Source organism: Pollachius pollachius, assembly GCF_949987615.1.
Source record: "Pollachius pollachius genome assembly, chromosome: 11".
NCBI lineage: Eukaryota > Metazoa > Chordata > Actinopteri > Gadiformes > Gadidae > Pollachius > Pollachius pollachius.
The window spans coordinates 11,775,355-11,794,902 of record NC_136944.1 but is presented as its reverse complement, the minus strand read 5'-3'; the positions used below and the strand labels follow the sequence as shown (position 1 = coordinate 11,794,902).

General features: G+C 43.9%; 1 protein-coding gene across 1 annotated transcript in view; it reads left to right on the top strand.

Annotated features, from left to right (window-relative positions):
• Window positions 1–429: 429 nt before the first annotated feature.
• Window positions 430–19,548, top strand: part of vat1 (vesicle amine transport 1) — a gene marked incomplete at its 3' end in the record, with an annotated part of 24,749 nt that continues 5,630 nt past the window's right edge. The window contains exons 1-4 of the mRNA XM_079746559.1: window positions 430–1,050; window positions 7,717–7,924; window positions 17,941–18,111; window positions 19,464–19,548. The exon at window positions 19,464–19,548 is cut by the window's right edge and continues 5 nt beyond it. Of these exons, the coding sequence (XP_079602685.1) occupies window positions 631–1,050; window positions 7,717–7,924; window positions 17,941–18,111; window positions 19,464–19,548 (884 nt within the window). The 5' untranslated portion in view covers window positions 430–630. The remainder of the gene's footprint in view (window positions 1,051–7,716; window positions 7,925–17,940; window positions 18,112–19,463) is intronic.

Sequence of the window (19,548 nt, the reverse complement as noted above, 5' to 3'; positions counted from 1 at the left end):
ACAATAGACTGAGGATTTTCAATGCTTTGCCCGTGTGTAATAAGAACCTGGTAGGCCTACTAGTTTACCCGAGACACACCTGGAAAACAGTGGGACTTTTTAATTGAATTATATCTGGGCGCCATAGGCCTATGTTTAACTATATGCGGCCTCCCACTGCAATATATGCACTGAAACGTTGTTAAAGGGTTCGGAAAATGCAATGTCTACACAAATTCAATATGACTCAAGCTGGCTGGTCATCGTTGTGCCGTACCAAAAAGTATATACCTATATCCATCCAATTACAAGCCACTCTAAATCCCCGGGAACCAATCCGTGTTTTTCAGTCCGCCCATGTCTCATCCCACTCGCGCTCTTTGTCAGAGCCGTTGACGACCACTGGCCCCTGAAGCCGATGCGAGGTACTGCCTGCTCTGTCATTAGGCGAAGCCCACCGTCTAGGTTTGGTTACTTCTCTCTATGCAACAGCCGTGAACAGGACCTGCCCGTCACATTTCCTTCTACTTTGTTCTACTCACTGCTAAATCAAGGCACTAATAATTCAGCAAAAGCCTCCAAGGCAACAAAAGTGAGAGAATTGCAGATCTTTTTTTAGACGTGTCTACTATCTACTAACACATCCTCAAGATGTCTGGAGAGGACGCCCCTGCCCAGCAGCAAGACGCTGTGGAACAGAAACAAGAGAAGCCTAGCGAAGAGCCGAAGACGGAATCCAAGAACGAGTCGACACCTGCCCCGGCGGCTGCTGCTGCCGAGGCATCTCCGGCGGCGACCGAAAAGGGACCAGAGGAGGAGGCGTTCACCTACCGCGCGCTGGTGCTCACCGGCTATGGTGGTTATGACAAAGTGAAGCTCCAGGTCAAGAAGGGTAAGCCGGTCCTCAAGGCAGGAGAAGTCCAGGTGCAGGTCAAGGCATGCGGGCTGAATTTCGCAGACCTGCTGGGCCGGCAGGGTCTGTACGACCGGCTGCCATCCCCGCCGGTCACCCCGGGGATGGAGTGCTCCGGAGTGATCGAGGCGGTCGGAGAAGAAGTGACAGACCGAAAAGTAAGCTCCCTCCCATCACGACTAATCATGACTAAATGACATGTTTAATGTGGTTATTTATTGACTCTTGGCTTTGGAAGTGTTGGGAAAAATGTTGGCCCCCGAAAAGCGCTCTGCACCCACAACTAGACATGGGCGTATCCTCCCTTTTAGACTCAAAGAAAATCCCATAGTACTGCACCTTTTTATTGGATCGATTTCGAAATGTTACGGATGGGTTGAGCTTATAGGATATTGACAAAGCTTCTTAATGAATAATAAACTAAAAGATAACCCTTGTTAAAAGTGCTTTGGGTGCTATTGTAATCCCCATTCACTGTCGTTCTTTAACAGAGGATGTATTGTAGTAAGGTGTAAAGTAGCCGATCAGCCTTTTTATAGTTTTGCAACGCTTACGATGTCGCAAATCTGCGTTTAGCACGCGTTATTTCCTCTACTAATCTAATTGCGCTAAATTTGAGCATGATACTGATGGACCAAGTTAGAAGCCGGCGAAGCTATAGCCTACCTCAAATAAGGGCGTTGCAGGCTTCAAAAATATTTGGCAATAGTTTTAAATTGTAAAACACTTGATAAATGTGTGCAAATCGTAGGGTCATTACTGCCCCAGGTAATGTACAGAATATATACGAAAATATGAACTATTTTGGGAAGTGTAGGCAATGTTCGCTCTGCTACGCACCCTTTTGTGTGTGATGTGGGACGCGGTATAGAAACAGTCACCAATGCCATTGTTATCCACGGCGACTCTGGCACACGCACGCACGCACACACCTACCGAAAAGGGCGAGGCGAGACAGCGTGCATGATGGGCAAAATATGAGCACTCGTGATTCTTTGTCAACTGATATAGCTTTTTATTCAGAGGATTCAATCTATCAATTAATAAAAAATATTGAAATGTCAATCACTATTCCACATTGATGCCTTATATATAAATGATCCACCTGAGCACAATAAAGCCTATTGATAACGGCGAAAAAAGCCGGCTCTTTGTCCACACATGAATTCAACATAAACTACCTATAAGGATATTTATGATGGCACACAATGCATAAAGAGTATAATACATGATTAACGTGATGCTTCGGGTGGCTTTATGTCTGCAGACCATCGCTGCTTTTAAGTGGCGGTGTGATGAGTCATGTGCTTCTGCCGGAGACTGGCATCACCACGGCAACGCCTATAAAATGCCATTAGATGTATATTGTTACACATCAGCTCAGGATGACTAACACAATGCCTCCCATACACAGCTCGTTTGGTCTCGAAAAAACTGTAACTCTAAACCTTATACAGTTGTGTGATTTGATTTGTATATCCATTTTCTCTGACTTGGAGTTACTGCACCTTGAGTGTTGGCTTTACTGTAGGAGCGAAGAAGGGGCGTTTGAGAAACAGAGAAACACAATGACGCAGGCCCATGAAGGCATTATTAAAAGCCTTGACCCATGTTTTAAAAACATTTCATCATGTCGATTGGTTTTTAAATGTCAAGCAGGCACAAACACCCACCCACCGCCACCCACACACACACACCACACACACACACACACACACACACACACACACACACACACACACACACACACACACACACACACACACACACACACACACACACACACACACACACACACACACACACACAAACAAACACATACAAGTGCACACAGACACACACACACACACACACACACACACACACACTGTCTGTTCTGGTTGCCATCACAGAGGGAATATGGTGACACTAGTTACCCCTGGTGGCAAAGAGATCACTTTCCGTCTCTCTCTCTTACTGTCTTTCTCTCTCTGTCTCTAAATTTCTCTCTCTCACTCCCTCTCTCTCACTCTCTTTCTCTTTGTGTGTCTCTTTCCTTCTCTCTCTGTCTCACTCTTTCTCTGTCTCTATCTCTGTCTGTGTCTTTCTTTTTCTTTCTATGTGTGTGTGTGTGTGTGTGTGTGTGTGTGTGTGTGTGTGTGTGTGTGTGTGTGTGTGTGTGTGTGTGTGTGAGTCCAAATAAAGTATGTGCTAAGTCATAACGCAGCTGTGACATCTGTAGTCAAGATTTATTTTGACATTTATTGAGTTCATTCCACCTCTAGAACCTACTACCTATATACTATTTTAATTCTGATACTCTAGACAACACACACACACTCACACATTTCTAGGCTTACTGTGGTGAACTTACCCGAAATGACCTGAGAAGTGCAGCAACCACAACACAGAGAAGACACAGGCACACACACACACACACACACACACACACACACACACACACACACACACACACACACACACACACACACACACACACACAAATACACACACCCCCCCACCACCCCCCCCCCCCCCCCCCCACACACACACACACACACACACACACACACACACACACACACACACACACACACACACACACACATTAATCACAGTACAGACTCTCCAAATGACCCAAATATTGTCCTGATTTTCCATTACTATTACTGTATTTCTCTCTTTCTCTTTCTCTCTCTTGCTCTCTTGTCTCTCGCTCTCTCTCTCGCTCTCTCTCTCTGGTGAATTTTACTATGATCTGAACATATGTTTTCAATTGCCTCCCTCCGGCCCACATTGTCAGGCAGGAATTTCCTTCTTCCTTTGCCTTGCCTCATCCCTTTCTCCTTTTTCTATGATGCGTCCCGCCGCCTCTACCTAACTTGCCCTCTATCTCTCATGCTCTTACTGTTTATTCATCCCTTCCTCCCATCCCAATGTTCATCTCATCCTCTAGCCTCCTCATGTCCATCTGCTCATTCCTCTTCTCCTCTTTCTATCCAGCTCTATCTTTCTAACTCTATCTCCATTCCTTTCTGCCCTCTTTCGCTTTCATTCTCTCCCATTATTCCACTTCTTCTACTATGCAATGTACTATCCTTGCAGCGTTCTCTCTACTCCTAATTTCCACTCCTTCAGTTACCCACCCTCTCAGTCTCTCCATCCGTCCTTACACTCCAGAATTATTCCCATTTGTGAATTGGGAATAATTCCCCCCATCCACCAAAAATACGCTTTTGCTGACGAGTTCGCATTTGCTACAACAGAAAAAAGTCTGAATGGTGCTGGTTCTGAACATTTCTGGGTCCATTGGGTCCATTTTGCTCTCCTCTAGCTCGTTCAAAGTCTAATGTTTGACGCATGAAAAGCTAAAGCATTTTTGAGACTGAAAGTATGTTGCAGCAAGAGAAACACGGTAGCCATTGTGGGTCTCATGGATAAACAGGATATTGTCTCCAGGATGAATTTAGGATCATTCTGTTGCTTTCGTTGCTGACTGCAGTTGGAAAGTAACATTGAGGATGTAGCCGTCAAGGATAATCAGTCACCGCTGGGCTTGCACGTTAGCAGTGAGAAGGGCGTGGCCTGGTGATGTTCGACATCACCAGTCCAACTGCTGACACCTGGAGAACAAAAATATTCTGCTTCGTCCAAGTGAAATTCAGATTTACAGGAACTGCAGGGTCATTCCAGTCTAATCTTTCTGTGCCTCTGACTAAGACTGAAGCTGGGATGTTTTTCTTTAAAAACGGCTCTGTTTGCCGAGCCAGCTGAGAAGCCACTAAACAACTCATTGGTGGCTCACATGCCCCAGTATTGAATCAGCTGATTAAGACAACAGCTCATTGCTCAGCTCACCTCCCAGTGACTACATTTCACATAGTTGAATATGTTCCACTATGTGTGTGTGTGTGTGTGTGTGTGTGTGTTTGTGTGTCCACTTGTATGTGCATACATATGTGTGTGTGTGATGTAACGACACACAAGTGTCACAAGGCTTGTTTCGTCCAGCCTTGAACGTCCCCAGCTCCCTTGTGTGGGCTGACACATCACACAAACACAGAGAGAGAGAGAGAGAGAGAGAGAGAGGAAAGGCAAAGAAACTAAAATATTTGAGTTACGAATGATTAAGGAAACTAGAAACACAACAACAGAGAAGGAGAAAGGGAGACATTTGTAACAGAGTGAGAGAGAGAAAATAGAGAGAGACATGTGTCACAGACACAGTGAGGAGCTAAGAGCGAGTGGACTACTTGGGGAGTGAGGGAGTAAATTGGAGAGAGGGATAGTGACAGAGTTAGTGAGAGAGAGAGAGAGGGAAGGAGTGATAGTGACAGAGTTAGTGAGAGAGGGAGGGAAGGAGTGATAGTGACAGAATTAGTGAGAGAGAGAGGGAAGAAGTGATAGTGACAGAGTTAGTGAGAGAGAGAGGGATGGAGTGATAGTGACAGAGTTAGTGAGAGAGGGAGGGAAGGAGTGATAGTGACAGAGTTAGTGAGAGAGAGAGTTGCCTCTAATTGGGAGAGGATTGACGTCGAGGCGCATCGCTCACTCTAACCATTAGGGAAGCCCCGGGTGACAGTGGGGCTTGTTCACAGGAGGAGAGAGCTTGTCTTTGGGCTCATCCATAGGGAAGAGCCTCCCTTCCTGGCTTCCAGTGAGCACAGAGCCAGTATGGGAGATAAGCCCTCTCATTGTCCTGTCCCTCTTATATGACGATGAGGAGGCAGGGGGGGGCTTGTAGGGTGGATGGGGCCTTGGCAATGACTAAAATATTGGGGTTGGGTATGACAATTTAGTAAGAGGGGGGGGGCAGATAGACAGAGAAGCACAGGGATCTGTCAGATAGAGCAATGGAAAGGAGGAAGACAGGCTGCCGAAGGGGTTGGTAAGAGAATTGAAGGAAGTGAAAGAGAACAGGCTGTTTTCTCCTATCTAGGAAGAGAGAGAGAGAGAGAAAGAGAGAGAGAGAGAGAGAGAGAGAGAGAGAGAGAGAGAGAGAGAGAGAGAGAGAGAGAGAGAGAGAGAGAGAGAGAGAGAGAGAGAGAGAGAGAGAGAGAGAGAGAGAGAGAGAGAGAGAGAGAGAGAGGGGGGGGTTGTATGAGAGGCAGAGAAAACAGGAAAAGAATTTGAATACAACGGTTGTTTCTATTTCCTGTGTGCCTCAAAGTGTCCCATCTGATTGGATGGATGCTCCTTAGGCTGTGTGTGTGCGTACGTGTGCTGTCCTCATGGTTAATACAGTCAGAGGATGCTGCTTTATCTGAGGCCAACTTGGTATATAAACAAAGGAGGAGCACTTTTACCTCCTTTGTTTGAACATTGTACCAAGTTGTTTACATAATGTCAGAGCTAGGTTTGACGTTTCACTGAATTCACCATTGTTACGGTATGATGAGTCTCTGGAAAACATGACAACTCACAAAAAAATTACAAATGTCATAAATAATGGTTCCTCTATGGAAGTAAATCTGTTTCATCAGATTTTGAAAATAAAAAGCCATTGAATTTTAAACACTGAATATTTATGCATTGAAATAACGTGGGGGGCTTTATTTCTGCAACATGCACGAGTTTAAAGTTAGACAGGAGTGAAGTTGTTAACGTGCGGAAACATGCACAAGCTTAAAACGTAACGTTTGCAACGTCATCGATCACTGGGATTGGGGGTATTCGTTTTGTGACACCGGGCGCACGTTAAGTGGCTGGCTTCACAAACACCAGCCACGCTGTGGAACGAGAGCACAGAGCGCAGAATGAGAGTGCAGAGCCGACAGTATTGCGTACTCTCATTCCACAGTGGGCAGCGGGCTTCAGCTCGCCCCAGCATCACACCAAACGTAGGCAAAGGGACCTCAGATCGCCCCAAATTGGTGCCCTAATAAATTGGGCTCCTTAATCCACTACAATTACACCTTACGCTGCATGCAAATCCAGCCAACTCACTGCAATAACAAACACACTTCACATACAGGCATTAGTTCATTGTTTATTTCATACTGCAGTAAAGAAAAGTGAACTGCAGTAAAAAAAAAAAAAACGTGTGCATTATAACAAAAACATGAATAAAATATAAGATCCCCCCCTCACCTTGTTATTAAATGTGCTTAATAAATACATTTGATTTGCATTTCACTGACCGAATCAATTGATAGGGCGTTTAGTCATGTCCACTACCGTTGCTTCTCTCGCCATAAAAGGATACAGTCAGTGTTGAGCGACGTTGATTTACCTTTGAGCATTTCCTATTATAGGCTACTGTGTAAAATGCTGTTTAGAATTAATGTTTGTATCAAGAAAGAAGACCCAGCGAGCGATACTCTTATTCCCACTCTCCTCATTCGCTCGGTCTCCTTACTTGACCGTGATCTAGCATCTAGGATCGATTGCTCTTCCTTGGGTCCCCGGCTGTTTACAATGAATTTCATACATTGAATTTGCCAGCTGACTTTGGCATGTTGAATTTGGGACGTTGAAAATATTTTATTTAATTTTTTAACGTTGAATATTTGATTTTGAATGTTTAAACTTTGAAAAATTAAAGGTGAAAATGATTTGTTGAAAATTGTACGAGTTAAATTCAGAGGCAAAAAATCCAGATACCTTATTTCAATGCATAGATATTCAGTTCTTGAAATTCAATGGTTTTTTATTTTCAAAATCCGATGAGAAAGATTTACTTCCATATTTCCTCCATCCTCGATACATTGTTGACTTTCTATCACTATACGCATGACATCATCCCAGTGACATAATTCCCTCTCTTTCCTTGTGTGTGTGTGTGTGTGTGTGTGTGTGTGTGTGTGTGTGTGTGTGTGTATCATCGCCGTGGTCATCATATCCAGGTCGGCGACAAGGTGATGGTGATGAGTCGCTCAGGCCTTTGGCAGGAAGTGGCGGTGGTGCCCGCGGTCCAAACCTTCCCCATCCCTGAGGGCATGAGCTTCGAGGAGGCGGCTGCACTGCCTGTCAACTACGTCACCGCGTACATGATGCTGTTCGACTTCGGCAACCTGCGGCCTAACCAGAGTGTTCTGGTCCACTCCGCAGCAGGTACGCAACGCCAAAGAAACAGGAAATCAAACCAGAACAGGAACAGAAATAAGCGGGCGATTCTTGATCCACAAACACTTAATAATAATGTAGTAGTAGTCATTTATATGCCTCAATAATGAACTAATAACTCACAAAATATGAATATACATTTAAAGATGATTAATAATTATAATTTATAGTGGGGGGCACCTATCTCAAGGAGCTAGGGGCTGGATAAATCAACATATCATTCCATCCAGTGGACTGTACCAACTGGTATGCTGATCTATCCATCACACATCCGGATGGATACTCCCACTTCTGATGTCACTAGAGATTACATTTTGTCATAGCTTGTAATGGCATCTGATATCTGAAATCTGGTGATAAAAAAGGTGTCGTTTAACATATCAGCTTCAAGTGTATATATATATTTTGTTTATGTAAGTTCACCATTCACCAAAGACCAATAAATGACTTACAACTGACCGTTATCTTTGACTACTATTTAGCTATTTAGTCATTTTATCCTAATCTGACAGGTCAAAAGGTCAACACAAAGAAACACATTAACAAATAGACACACTCATGGACACATAACCAGAAGATTCTTGCCGTCACATATAGCTGCTGTTGTTTTGGTTTAGCACTTAGGGTTGACTGCTCAGAGAGTGCTACACTTAAATAAAGGTCAGTAAACTTCAGCTAACACCACTGCGCTGTCGTTGCATTGAAATGACCTGGCTAAGCGAGGCAGGACTCGATATCCCACCAAGTAAAATAATTGCAGGTCATTAATTTTGTTTCTTTGAGCTAGGTTCAGTATACTACAGTTTAATATATAGTTATTGATGATGTACAATCATGTACCAACGTAGTGTTCTTCAAGCCCTTGCTTATGCGTCCCACTTGCATATGAATCTATTAAAGTGTAATTCCGGCTTTTTTTCCCGTTGATAATCAAGTATAGAGCTTGCCCGGAGCAATGTAACATCCCAAATAGCTTCCATGTTATTGGCGCAGGTCGTTTTTGGTCACAGCAAAGCACTTACATTGCTCAAAATCGCACCAAACCTCTGCAGTAGCATAACTAGGGTCCCTACACATAAAACGAAGCATCAACAACTTAGTTGGCGTACCGGGAGTTTATTAAAAAATAATAGGTAGGTCCAGGTTTCCAGGAAGTCCACACAAGTTGATTACCGGCTACCGTAAATAATATAATAGTGGCGCCAAAAAAGTTTACTTTATTACTTTGCTATTTTAAATTTGTTGCCGCCTCTACTATTATTATTTACGGTAGGTATCGACTTGTGTGGACTTCCTGGAAACATGGACCTACCTGTAATGTAAAAGACCCTTGGTTACATTTTTGCCGGGATTACACTTTAAGGCTACCTAACAACTCAGTTAGTAACCCACCACCTCAAAACCACAATCATGTAAGCTGCATATTTCCCTTTATCTCCCTTGGCTGTACTGAGGCTGTCATGTAGAGTGCATTGAATGTGCAACTCACACCTGCCACCTGGATGTGGAGGGGTCAGAGTTTGCTTCGAGGAGGTGGGGGGGCAGGGATGAGGGAGCTGAGGGACTGAACACACCTGTGCCGGGGTGGCTGAGAAACAAGCAGCATGAGAGTGTGTGACTATGTTATTCACCATCAGCCCAGCTGCAAAGAAATATGAGCACAATAAGTCCGACCACTGGTGACGGTGAGTGGGTGTTGATGGCCGAGCAAGCAACGCAGAGGGAACGTTACATCTGTTATGTATTCAAGAAAACAAAAATTACACATTTATCCCACAAATGTTGCATCCCCAGAGCTGGGGGTTATCCTTTCGGAAGGAATTCCTGAATTTGTTACTCAGATTGTAATAGTAACATGTTTTTTATTTACAAACTCGCCCCCTGTTTGGCTTGACATCGAGCAGCAGGTGGGCCATTATCCTTTCATAAGTGCAGGGGCCAACATTTCTATAATATTATTGGTGTTTCATCTGCCTCTCCACCTATTAAAGCATTGAGTTAGCCTATATAAGCACTATGACTATTATTTTCTGTCTGCTGTTGTCTTTACTGTTCTGTCATTTTGCAGACATATTTATCTTGTATTGACTCTGACCACAAGGAATTTTGAGTTGAATTTGGCAATTAAGGAAAATAAACTGCAAAATGTAATTTGGCAAACATTTGATTTGTGGTAAAAGATAATCTAGAAGGCGAGAGTAAGTAAATTACTATGTATATAACAGATAATGTCAGACACGTTTGCAGAGATACATGGCTTAAAACTTTGGAGGAGGGAAAAGTGTTTGAAGGAGGGAATAGTGTGGCCCCCTTGACCCTGCTCCCGGGCGCCGACCCCGTTCAGCAGTTGTCAGGGACATTGGGACCGCCGTGGAATGGAGAAGTGTGAGCCAGTCAGCCAGATGTCTCTAGACCCAGTGCTTATGTACATTTTTTTAGACGAGAAGTAGTGTTCCACATTTCCTCCTTGCCTCATTGAATCAGAGGCTCTGGTTTCTGTGAATCATGGCTATCCGAGTGACCTTAGCCTAACTTTGTCGTGCATTTACAGTTTATCTCCATGGTATACACACAAAAAATGGAACAATGCACACAAATCCGAAAACTCAAAGCTCATGTATCAACAACAAGACTCCGGACTGCTGACTAGCTGTGTTTATCAAAACGATAGTTGTGGTTATCATTTTGGTGGGAAAAATCAGTTTTGAGAAGAGCGAACACGTTTTGTGTGCAATGTTTCATTTTGAAACAGATTTTAGAGTTTTGACAAAATGGTGCATTCATTTCAGTTTTGTGTTTAGAGTTTTGAGAAATGTAGCTATAGTTTCAGGAAACATGGCTGAAATTTAATTATAATCACTGGTCAGTATCAGTTACTTGCAGAATTTACTAAAATGGCACGCTAATGTGATTTCTCTAGAGATGCTATGACAGCGGTCCTAGCACCATGAATGTAGCGAATCACGTGAGCATAGATTTTCTGCTACAACAGAACAAGCTCAACCGCAGCAGGGCGGAGCTCAGGTTCAACCCGCTGCACTGGGGCGGATGGAGTAGACAGAGATGCATCTCTGTCCTGTTTCTTGCAATACTGCAGCTGTATGTTTCAGACAGCTTGCTATTTATGCTTAGAACTATCTTTATTCTAGAAAAAGTCAATATGCCAATGATAGATGAAAAGGGGCTACAAACATAATGTTTTATATTTTGTCAGTTGGCAATGTGGTAAGAATGTCCTTGCATGTTGACTAGGGGTGGGAAAAATAATCGATTCTTCGATGCTCCTTCTAATTCAGGAGCAGCTTTTTCTTTAATGACATAGAAAAGAGAGATTAGAAAGAAAAGAAAACTGAAACCTACTTTTTACATACTTCCACATTGTGTTGTATTGCAAGCTGCATTGATTATTGCATTGTTCATAAGTCATATTTGAAACAAAAGCTTTTTCTCTAATAAAATATTAGATAAGTTTATTCATCTGTCTTTAATGATCATCACAAAAGTAGGAAGTGATTACAAACTCTGAGTAGCAAACTCAGATGTATATAATAACAAATTATACCATCTAATAATGAAAGTTAAATTAAATTTGTCAAGGATGCATCAAACCAACGTACTGTGCTTAAGAAGTGGTCACATGTGATCCCATAATACAACGGCTGTCTGAGAGAAATCACTTGATTTGTGAACTTTTGTCTCAGAGATCAGGTCCCATGACATGTGTCACAACTCTCTATGCAGATGAGTGTGTGTGCCCATGTGTGCGTGGGTGTGTATGTGTGTGAGTGCGTGTATGCGTGCTTGTGTGTGTATGTGCGTGTGCGTGTGTGTGTGTGTGAGTGCGTGCATGCGTGCTTGTGTGTGTTTGTGTGTGTGTGTGTGTGTGTGTGTGCTTGTGCATTCATGAATGTGTGCAACCCGGCATCGCTGAGTACTCCTCATCTCACTCTCTCTCTCTCTCCCTCTCCCTCTCCCTCTCCCTCTCTCTCTCTCTCTCCCTCCCTCTCCCTCTCCCTCTCCCTCTCTCCCTCTCTCTCCCTCTCTCTCTCTCTCTCTCTCTCTCTCTCTCTCTCTCTCTCTCTCTCTCTCTCTGTCTCTGTCTCTCTCTCTCTTGCTCCAAACAATGGTTGTTTGTGTTTCCTCCGCAGTCCACCCTCGCTCAACCACTGCCGTGCACATCTGCATCCCCCTCCCGCAGCCCCCCACGCTCAGGGGGCTCCGGCTGACCCCTGGCTAGCCGTGCTCGGCTCACCGTCCCCCCCATGCTCACATTAACACCCCATGCTGCTGCTTTGGGTTTTTCTCTCCAGAGAGCACATTGACATTTTGTATATGTGTTGGGGGGGCTCTACACTCGGCCAGGGCCAAGAGCTTTTCCTATGACCTCCCTGTGAACCAGGCCCTAATGCTTATGGACTTGGCAGCCTGGCCGTACCGCACCCACACCGCTACATTCAGGCATTATGGTGCGTGAAATACGAGGTCAACCTCTGGTGTGTCCTGGAATCAGTTGGCTAGGCAAATGCAAACCCGGATTTGCATTTTGTTGAAGTTGGAGGTGGGGGGGCGCCCATTGTTTTTGCCATTTAAATCGCGTCTTGCAGTGGGGAGTTGGTGACGTCTTCATCCTGTTTAAACGCGTTTGGCTTTTTCAAGCCGTAGCTCTCCCACATCTTCACGTCCGCCACCCTCTACTCGGCACACTCGACGAGGTGTTCATCACACAATATAGCTGTGTTTGTCTGTAACAATTTAAGAGGCTGTGTAGCCGCGTTCGTCTGTAAGATGCTTGAAGATTGTGTGTAGCTGCGTTGGTCTGTAGCGTGTTTGAGGACTGTGTGTAACTGCGTTGGTCTGTAACCTCTTTGAAGACTGTGTGTAGCTGCGTTGGTCTGTAACCTCTTTGAGGACTGTGTGTAGCTGCGTTGGTCTGTTACCTCTTTGAGGACTGTGTGTAGCTGTGTTGGTCTGTAACCTCTTTGAGGACTGTGTGTAGCTGCGTTGGTCTGTTACCTCTTTGAGGACTGTGTGTAGCTGCGTTGGTCTGTTACCTCTTTGAGGACTGTGTGTAGCTGTGTTTGTCTTGAAGACGGCGGGCGTTTTCCAAGCGACAAACTGTCATGAATGGTTTACACCACTCAATGGATCTGCAAGACTGTCAACTCTTATTTTAGTCTTAATTTGCATCTTGGTATCACTGAACAAGTTTTTTATGTTCCGTGTGTTTTGGTACTTGGTGGAGCCCAGTTCCTCTTCATACAGCAGCCTTTAAACAAAGGATGCTGAAGTAGTCGAAAAAAATACAAAAACACAATACCTAAAAAAGACATAGAAGGAATCTTTATAGGCTCAGAACTTTCCAGAACAGAATTATTCCTTTCTACCATTAGAAAGCTATACAATTGTAGGAGAGAAGGACTGCTTAACAGCCTAAAAGACAATGCCCATTAAGGACCGGGTTTGGTGTTTTAAACGGCATTGTAAGGCCTGTAATCAATAATCATTTCTCAATGGAAAATCAGGCCGGCTACTTTGAGCATTAGTTCAAATGTATACTATAGATACATTGTGCTAGGGGGTCGTCTCCAAAAAAGCTTCTCTATTCTCTCTTTTTCGCTCCCCATCGCTCTATTCTGTGGAGGTCTTAGCCTAGTTTTTTGGAGAATGCTAATTCAGGCTGACTGCTGAAAAGTAGTGTGGGCTGTGTGAGTGAACTGCCTCTGCTCCGTACATCCTTCAGTCCCCAGCCTAGCATACCCTGAGGCAGATTGGATGCAGCGATAAGGCAGGGGAGGGGCTTTCCCCCAGGTCAACCTCCACCACTAACCGACGAATCACATCGCTCCGCTCATGTGCTCGTCAGCCGCTTAACCTTTCCCAAACAATTGCAACGACCACATAGCAGGTGTGGGAGATTGAGAGCTGTGTCGGTATATTGCATGCTTACCCATCTAACTGTTGTGTTTTGCATTATACATTTTTTAGAATGTTAGAATGTTATGTGAGCATGTGTGTGTGTTTGTGTGATTTATGTGTGTGTTTGTGTGTGTGTGTGTGTGTGTGTGTGTATGTGTGTGTGTGTGTGTGTGTGTGTGTGTGTGTGTGTGTGAGTCTGGAGTGTTCTAGTGTGTGTGTGTGTATAGTGTTTTATGGATAATGTAGTGTGTATATGTATGTGTGCGTGCACGCATGTGGGCATGCGTGCTTTGTGTGTAGCGTTTGTGTGTTGTGTATGTTTCTAGTGTGTTATTGTGTTACAACAAGACATGGTGTATTATGAGTGTTTGTTCGAGTATTATGAGAAATCCTGTTGAGGAAACGTGCAGCAACGGCAGCAACCTCCTCCTCACGAGTCCACAGGATGTTATTTCATTCACTCACATTCACTATAAATGGGCTTCCTTTTCTCCTCACACAGAAATACTACTGAGAGGAACACATTTATCCACTGCTGTGGCCTTACACATGCAACAAACACAAACACACACATACGCAGGCATGCACACACACACACACACACACACAAACACACACACACAAAAACAGCACACACCTACGTATGTATGCACCCACCCACGCAAACACTCACGTACACAATCCTATCATCAAAAAAATGGCATGTTACATAATCAAGAGTCACTGCGAGCCAAGCTCTATGCCGATCAAAATCGAGGACAATATGTGCAGATTTCTTTCACACAATAGATATTTAGATGTATTTATTATTATATACACTATTTTTGAAAGTTGTATTTTATGAAGATACCATTGTCGAAGTTAAATAGGCTAGTTTCAGTCTGTGATTTTCGGTTGGCCTGTTTGTGCTCCAGTTCTGTTTAACCATAGAATGGTAATGCTAATGGTAGCTTATGATTGGAATTGCTCTGTCCAGGAAAAACGTTTCAAAATAAGCTAAAAATAATAAACATAGAAATGGACCTAATAGATGTGTGGGACTGTGCATGCACTTGCATGCATGCATGCAGTCATGCACGTCCGTGCATGCATACACGCGTGCGTCTGCATTTAAAAAAGAGAACCAGCATTCTCCATTCTTGCCTGGATTCCACAGATTTCCCAGGATAGGAGTCATTCCAACAGCCTCTTAGCAAGCCGCGAAAGACACGCCAAGCACTGTTTTTGCCAAAATGGGGGAGTGTGGTGATGTAGAGTGAGAGACAGAGGGCAGTTGTACATCTTGCATCCTATACCACATATCTTTCCCCTGAGGGACAAGAAATTAGATAGGTGAGCACCTCAGTCTCCCTCATGCCCGCTGTGTAAACATTTTAATTTAATCTTAAGGGAGGACAATAATTAAAATCTGCTTCAGAGATGCAGTTTTGCAAAATAACATGTCCACCTAAAAAATTCACCTTGCTAAAAGTGGGGCTATCATACCTCTAGTGGTACTAGAGATGTAAACCTATAGAGAACAAATGGGATTAGCCCTGGCTATTAAATGACCACTTCCCTGGACATTGCGTTTGGATTTGTATATACGTTTTTGAATTTGATTGTTATGTGCACTGCATACTATGATTTAATATTAATTGAAAGGAATCTTATCTTATATCAATATGCTATAAAATGAACATACACTATGCATGAATATCTATTTATTGTTCACACTCATATGTGTAGGTCACAGGAGAAAATATTTACTCTCCCAATGGCGAACTACTGATGGACATATATTTTAACATGGGAACTTTTTTGCGAGGATTAGCAGATTTTTTGCATAGCAGCCTAAAGATCATTCTGCTTGGGTCCTGGCATCTTCCTAATGTGTGTGTGAGTGTGTGAGTGTGTGTGTGAGTGTGTGTGTGTGTGTGTGTGTGTGTTCGTGTGTGTGTGTGTTAGTGTGTGGTGTGTGTGTGTGATCGTGTGTGTGTGTGAGTGAGTGAGTGTGTGTGCGTGTGCGTTTGTGTGTGTGTGAGTGAGTGAGTGAGTGTGTGTGCGTGTGCGTTTGTTTGTGTGTGTGTGTGTGCGTGTGTGTGTGTGTGTGTGTGTGTGTGTGTGTGTGTTGTAGGTGGATGGGGGAGGTGTGCTGGTATTGGGTAAGGGGTGAGTAGGTTGGTAATGCAGGCTATGTGGTCTTGTGATTCAGGATCAGTCTTAAGGTTAGTAGACCGAGGCTGGTTCCCATGCTACCCAGATTTAAAAAAATCCTGTCAAGAAAGAAAAAGAAAATATAAAATATCTTCGAAGTGTGTGTTCACAAGTGTATATTATTTTTTATTAATTGCACTGCATTCATTTGCTAAATTAATATTGCGTCTTAGAAACAATGTAGCTGTCTTGAAAGAGTTTCTGACATCTACATTGCATTCTTATTATATTCTGTACCACAAGGGAGTAGGTAATCCACACTTTAACGCTTGCATTGTCATGATACATTTGTGATCTTATCCCATGGTACAGCATGCACACACACACACATACACACACACACACACACACACACACACACACACACAGCCAAGCACATACTCCTAGACGACTGGTTATCAGCTGTCGCTGTACGTGGGCACAAGGCTCATCGGTTACTGTATGGCTAATGTGAACCAGGGGGTTTACCATTGTCATCAAAAGCCTCCTTCCTGTGTGTCCAAAAAGAACCTATCAACGATACAAAATGGCTCCCCTTGCTCAGTCATCTGTAAATTGGTTGGAGGTTGCCTTGGCAACCAAAACTTGGTTTCTGTTGGAGGACAAGTAGGAACAGTGCTAATATGAAGGAGCCTCCACAGTGCTCCCCTGCGACAGCAACAGCCTTGATCTGGTTAGTTTGTCGGATCCTTTCTTTCTGTGTGTGTGTCTGTGTGTCATTTGGTTCATATTTACATTGTTTTTGCCTGGCGTCAGCCATTGATTGTCGTTAAATTAAATTTGTTGTGCCATTGAAAGGCAATATAGCAGAGCAATATTTGTTCCAGGTGCTTGCATGCTTCTCTTAAATTCAGATTATTCAAACGATGTGATCAATAGCAACATACACATCAACATCTGCAAGTTTTCTAAGTCACCAGACCGTCCAACAGCACCAATACAGTAGTGCCATATTTTATCTAGCGCTCTGTTTAAACCCAGCCCCAGCAGCACAACGTTACCTGTATCATTAAGAAGGGAACTCAGGGAGATGACCATATTGTGGCCTGTGTCACTTTGTGCTATCCCACACGAGATAAGGATAGGCTCTTCAGCTCCTCAGGCATGAGTGACCTTTATGGCAGGGCTTCAGCTGCTGTCCGGCCAGGCGCGCTCTGTCTCAAACAAGCTCCTGCGTATCAGTTACCTATTACAACCGGCTGTGGCTGCTTCAGCAAACACCGGCCACAACTTTGCAAAGAAATTAACAAATGGAGGGAAAATCAAATACCGATCGCCCCACACAAACACACCTCAGACGACATCATGTCGCTGTCAACAAGCAGGAGCGTTCGGCGGCAATGTTTATCTTATTATTCAGACAATGCCATCTATCTCCTCTTCCCTAACAAACACAAATACCTCAGCTGGGTCAAATAGTTTACTATCGGTAGAATAGGTCATTTTTGACCTGGTTGTCTCGAACACGAGAAAAATGTCCTTACAATGTAATTTAAGACACAATGAACAGAGTTACGTTTTCGTGCGTGCATTTGTGTGTAGGTGTTTGTTTTAGCCCAGGGCAGCACAAGGTAATTGTATTTAATGTTCTCCTAGCTTTTAGTTTCCCCCATGAGCCCAACAAACACATAACCATAGCATTATTGACTGAGATATAAATAATGAAAACCAAATTTCCCTGCTGTTGAGAAGATTTGTGAAATGGGCTTCTAGGGTGGCGCAAGCATCCATCCAGGCTGGCTCAGTGCCTGTCCTGGACATCTACCTGAGTGGCTATTACCAGGGAAGACAGCCCTTTAGCCTTCCCTCTGTGGTTTGCGCACATTACACACACACACCCCATGGTGCTGGGCTCAGACTTTCATCTCCTTCCTTCTCCTCATTTCTTGCAGGTGGTGTGGGCATTGCCGCCACCCAACTGTGCCAGACTGTGAAGGATGTGACTGTGTTCGGCACAGCGTCAGCCAGCAAGCACGAGACCATCAGCCAGGGTGGGGTCACGCACCCCATCGATTACCGCACCAAGGACTACGTGGAGGAGGTCCGCAAGATCAGCCCCAAAGGTGATTGATGGTTTGCTTTCATCCCGTGATGACACTTTGTTTGAATGTTATCGAGGGAAATCGATGAAGTACTAAGGTGATTTAAATATGTTGGGTATTTATGACTGTTAATACGGGAAATTGATTCCTTTCAGTCAATGTTTCATGTCACTGAATCCTCACTGCCACAGAGCAATATGAGGCAGTGGCTGTACATTGGAATTGTAAGCCGCAGCCAGATGAATGCTTGATTGAATTTATCTGTGGTAACATTCTCAGCCTATCGCCATGTTTTTGTTAGACTGGCAGTGTGACGAAAGAGAATCATTCTTCAGTTAAAACTAAGTGATTAATTTGAGCTTTTTGCATTCCCTGTGTTCAAACCTTCTACATACCTTCTACAACCTTCAATCCCTCTGTGAGAGAATAAACGTTAATCATAACTGCACCTCTCTTTCCCTGAGAATCGCTTTAAGTTATTGGGGGGTAGAACTTCATAGCTAACCAGACAACAGCCCAAATCAATAGAACTAGACAGCTTGGAAACAGATCAAAGCATGCAAGCATGTATTGGTTTTCCTCAAATATCATATATCTCTCCCTGTACACCAAACATGATCTCCAGAGATGTCAGACCACATTTTTAGCAGTTAAAAGCATTTCATACAGGATGCATTTATGCAAGGGAGCAGGCGAAAGAGAGATAGAGAGGGAGGAAGAGAGCTGGAGAGAGAGGGGGAGAGAGAGCAAGGGAGAGAGAGAAAGAGAAAGAGGAAGAGAGCATTAACTGAAAAGTAGATGAGAATATATTGACAGCAAAAAATTAAATGAAAGGCTAGAAGCAGACGGACAGACACAAAGCAGATACAGCATAGGCAATTAGAGGCCAGGATCAATGTCAATCTGTCCATCATTCTTTCTAGACCATGTTCCAAGAGCCCTCCTGCTATGAAGCTTTAAAAATCAATAGAAAGAGGAGGGTTTACTACAAGGCGTGGTTCCTGGGTTTAAGGGGGCCTCTTGTGAACATCATTAAGAGCCAAAGCTCCAAGGGCACTAACAAGCACGCACGTCAACGAGTTTTCTTTTGAGTTAGGCCACCGCTGCTTTCCATCTGTTGAGGGACAATAGTGAGTTTGTTTCTATGATAGTAAAAAAATAAACTCATGAAAAGACAAAAATCTGCCTCTTAGCATTGACACAAATGAAACGAGAGGAAAATCCTCCTTATCCTTCTCCTTCTCCTGGCCTTATCTGACAGGTCCAAACACTGATGCATCAACATGCCACAGCTTGGCCCACTCCGAGCCAATGTCATCCTCTGTACACCATATCAACACTAATCTCTCTTTCCTATGCTATGCGACGTCTAGGACTTGATATTATTTTGGACCCTCTCGGAGGATCAGACACCCACAAGGCCTACAACCTGCTGAAGCCCATGGGCAAGCTCATCGC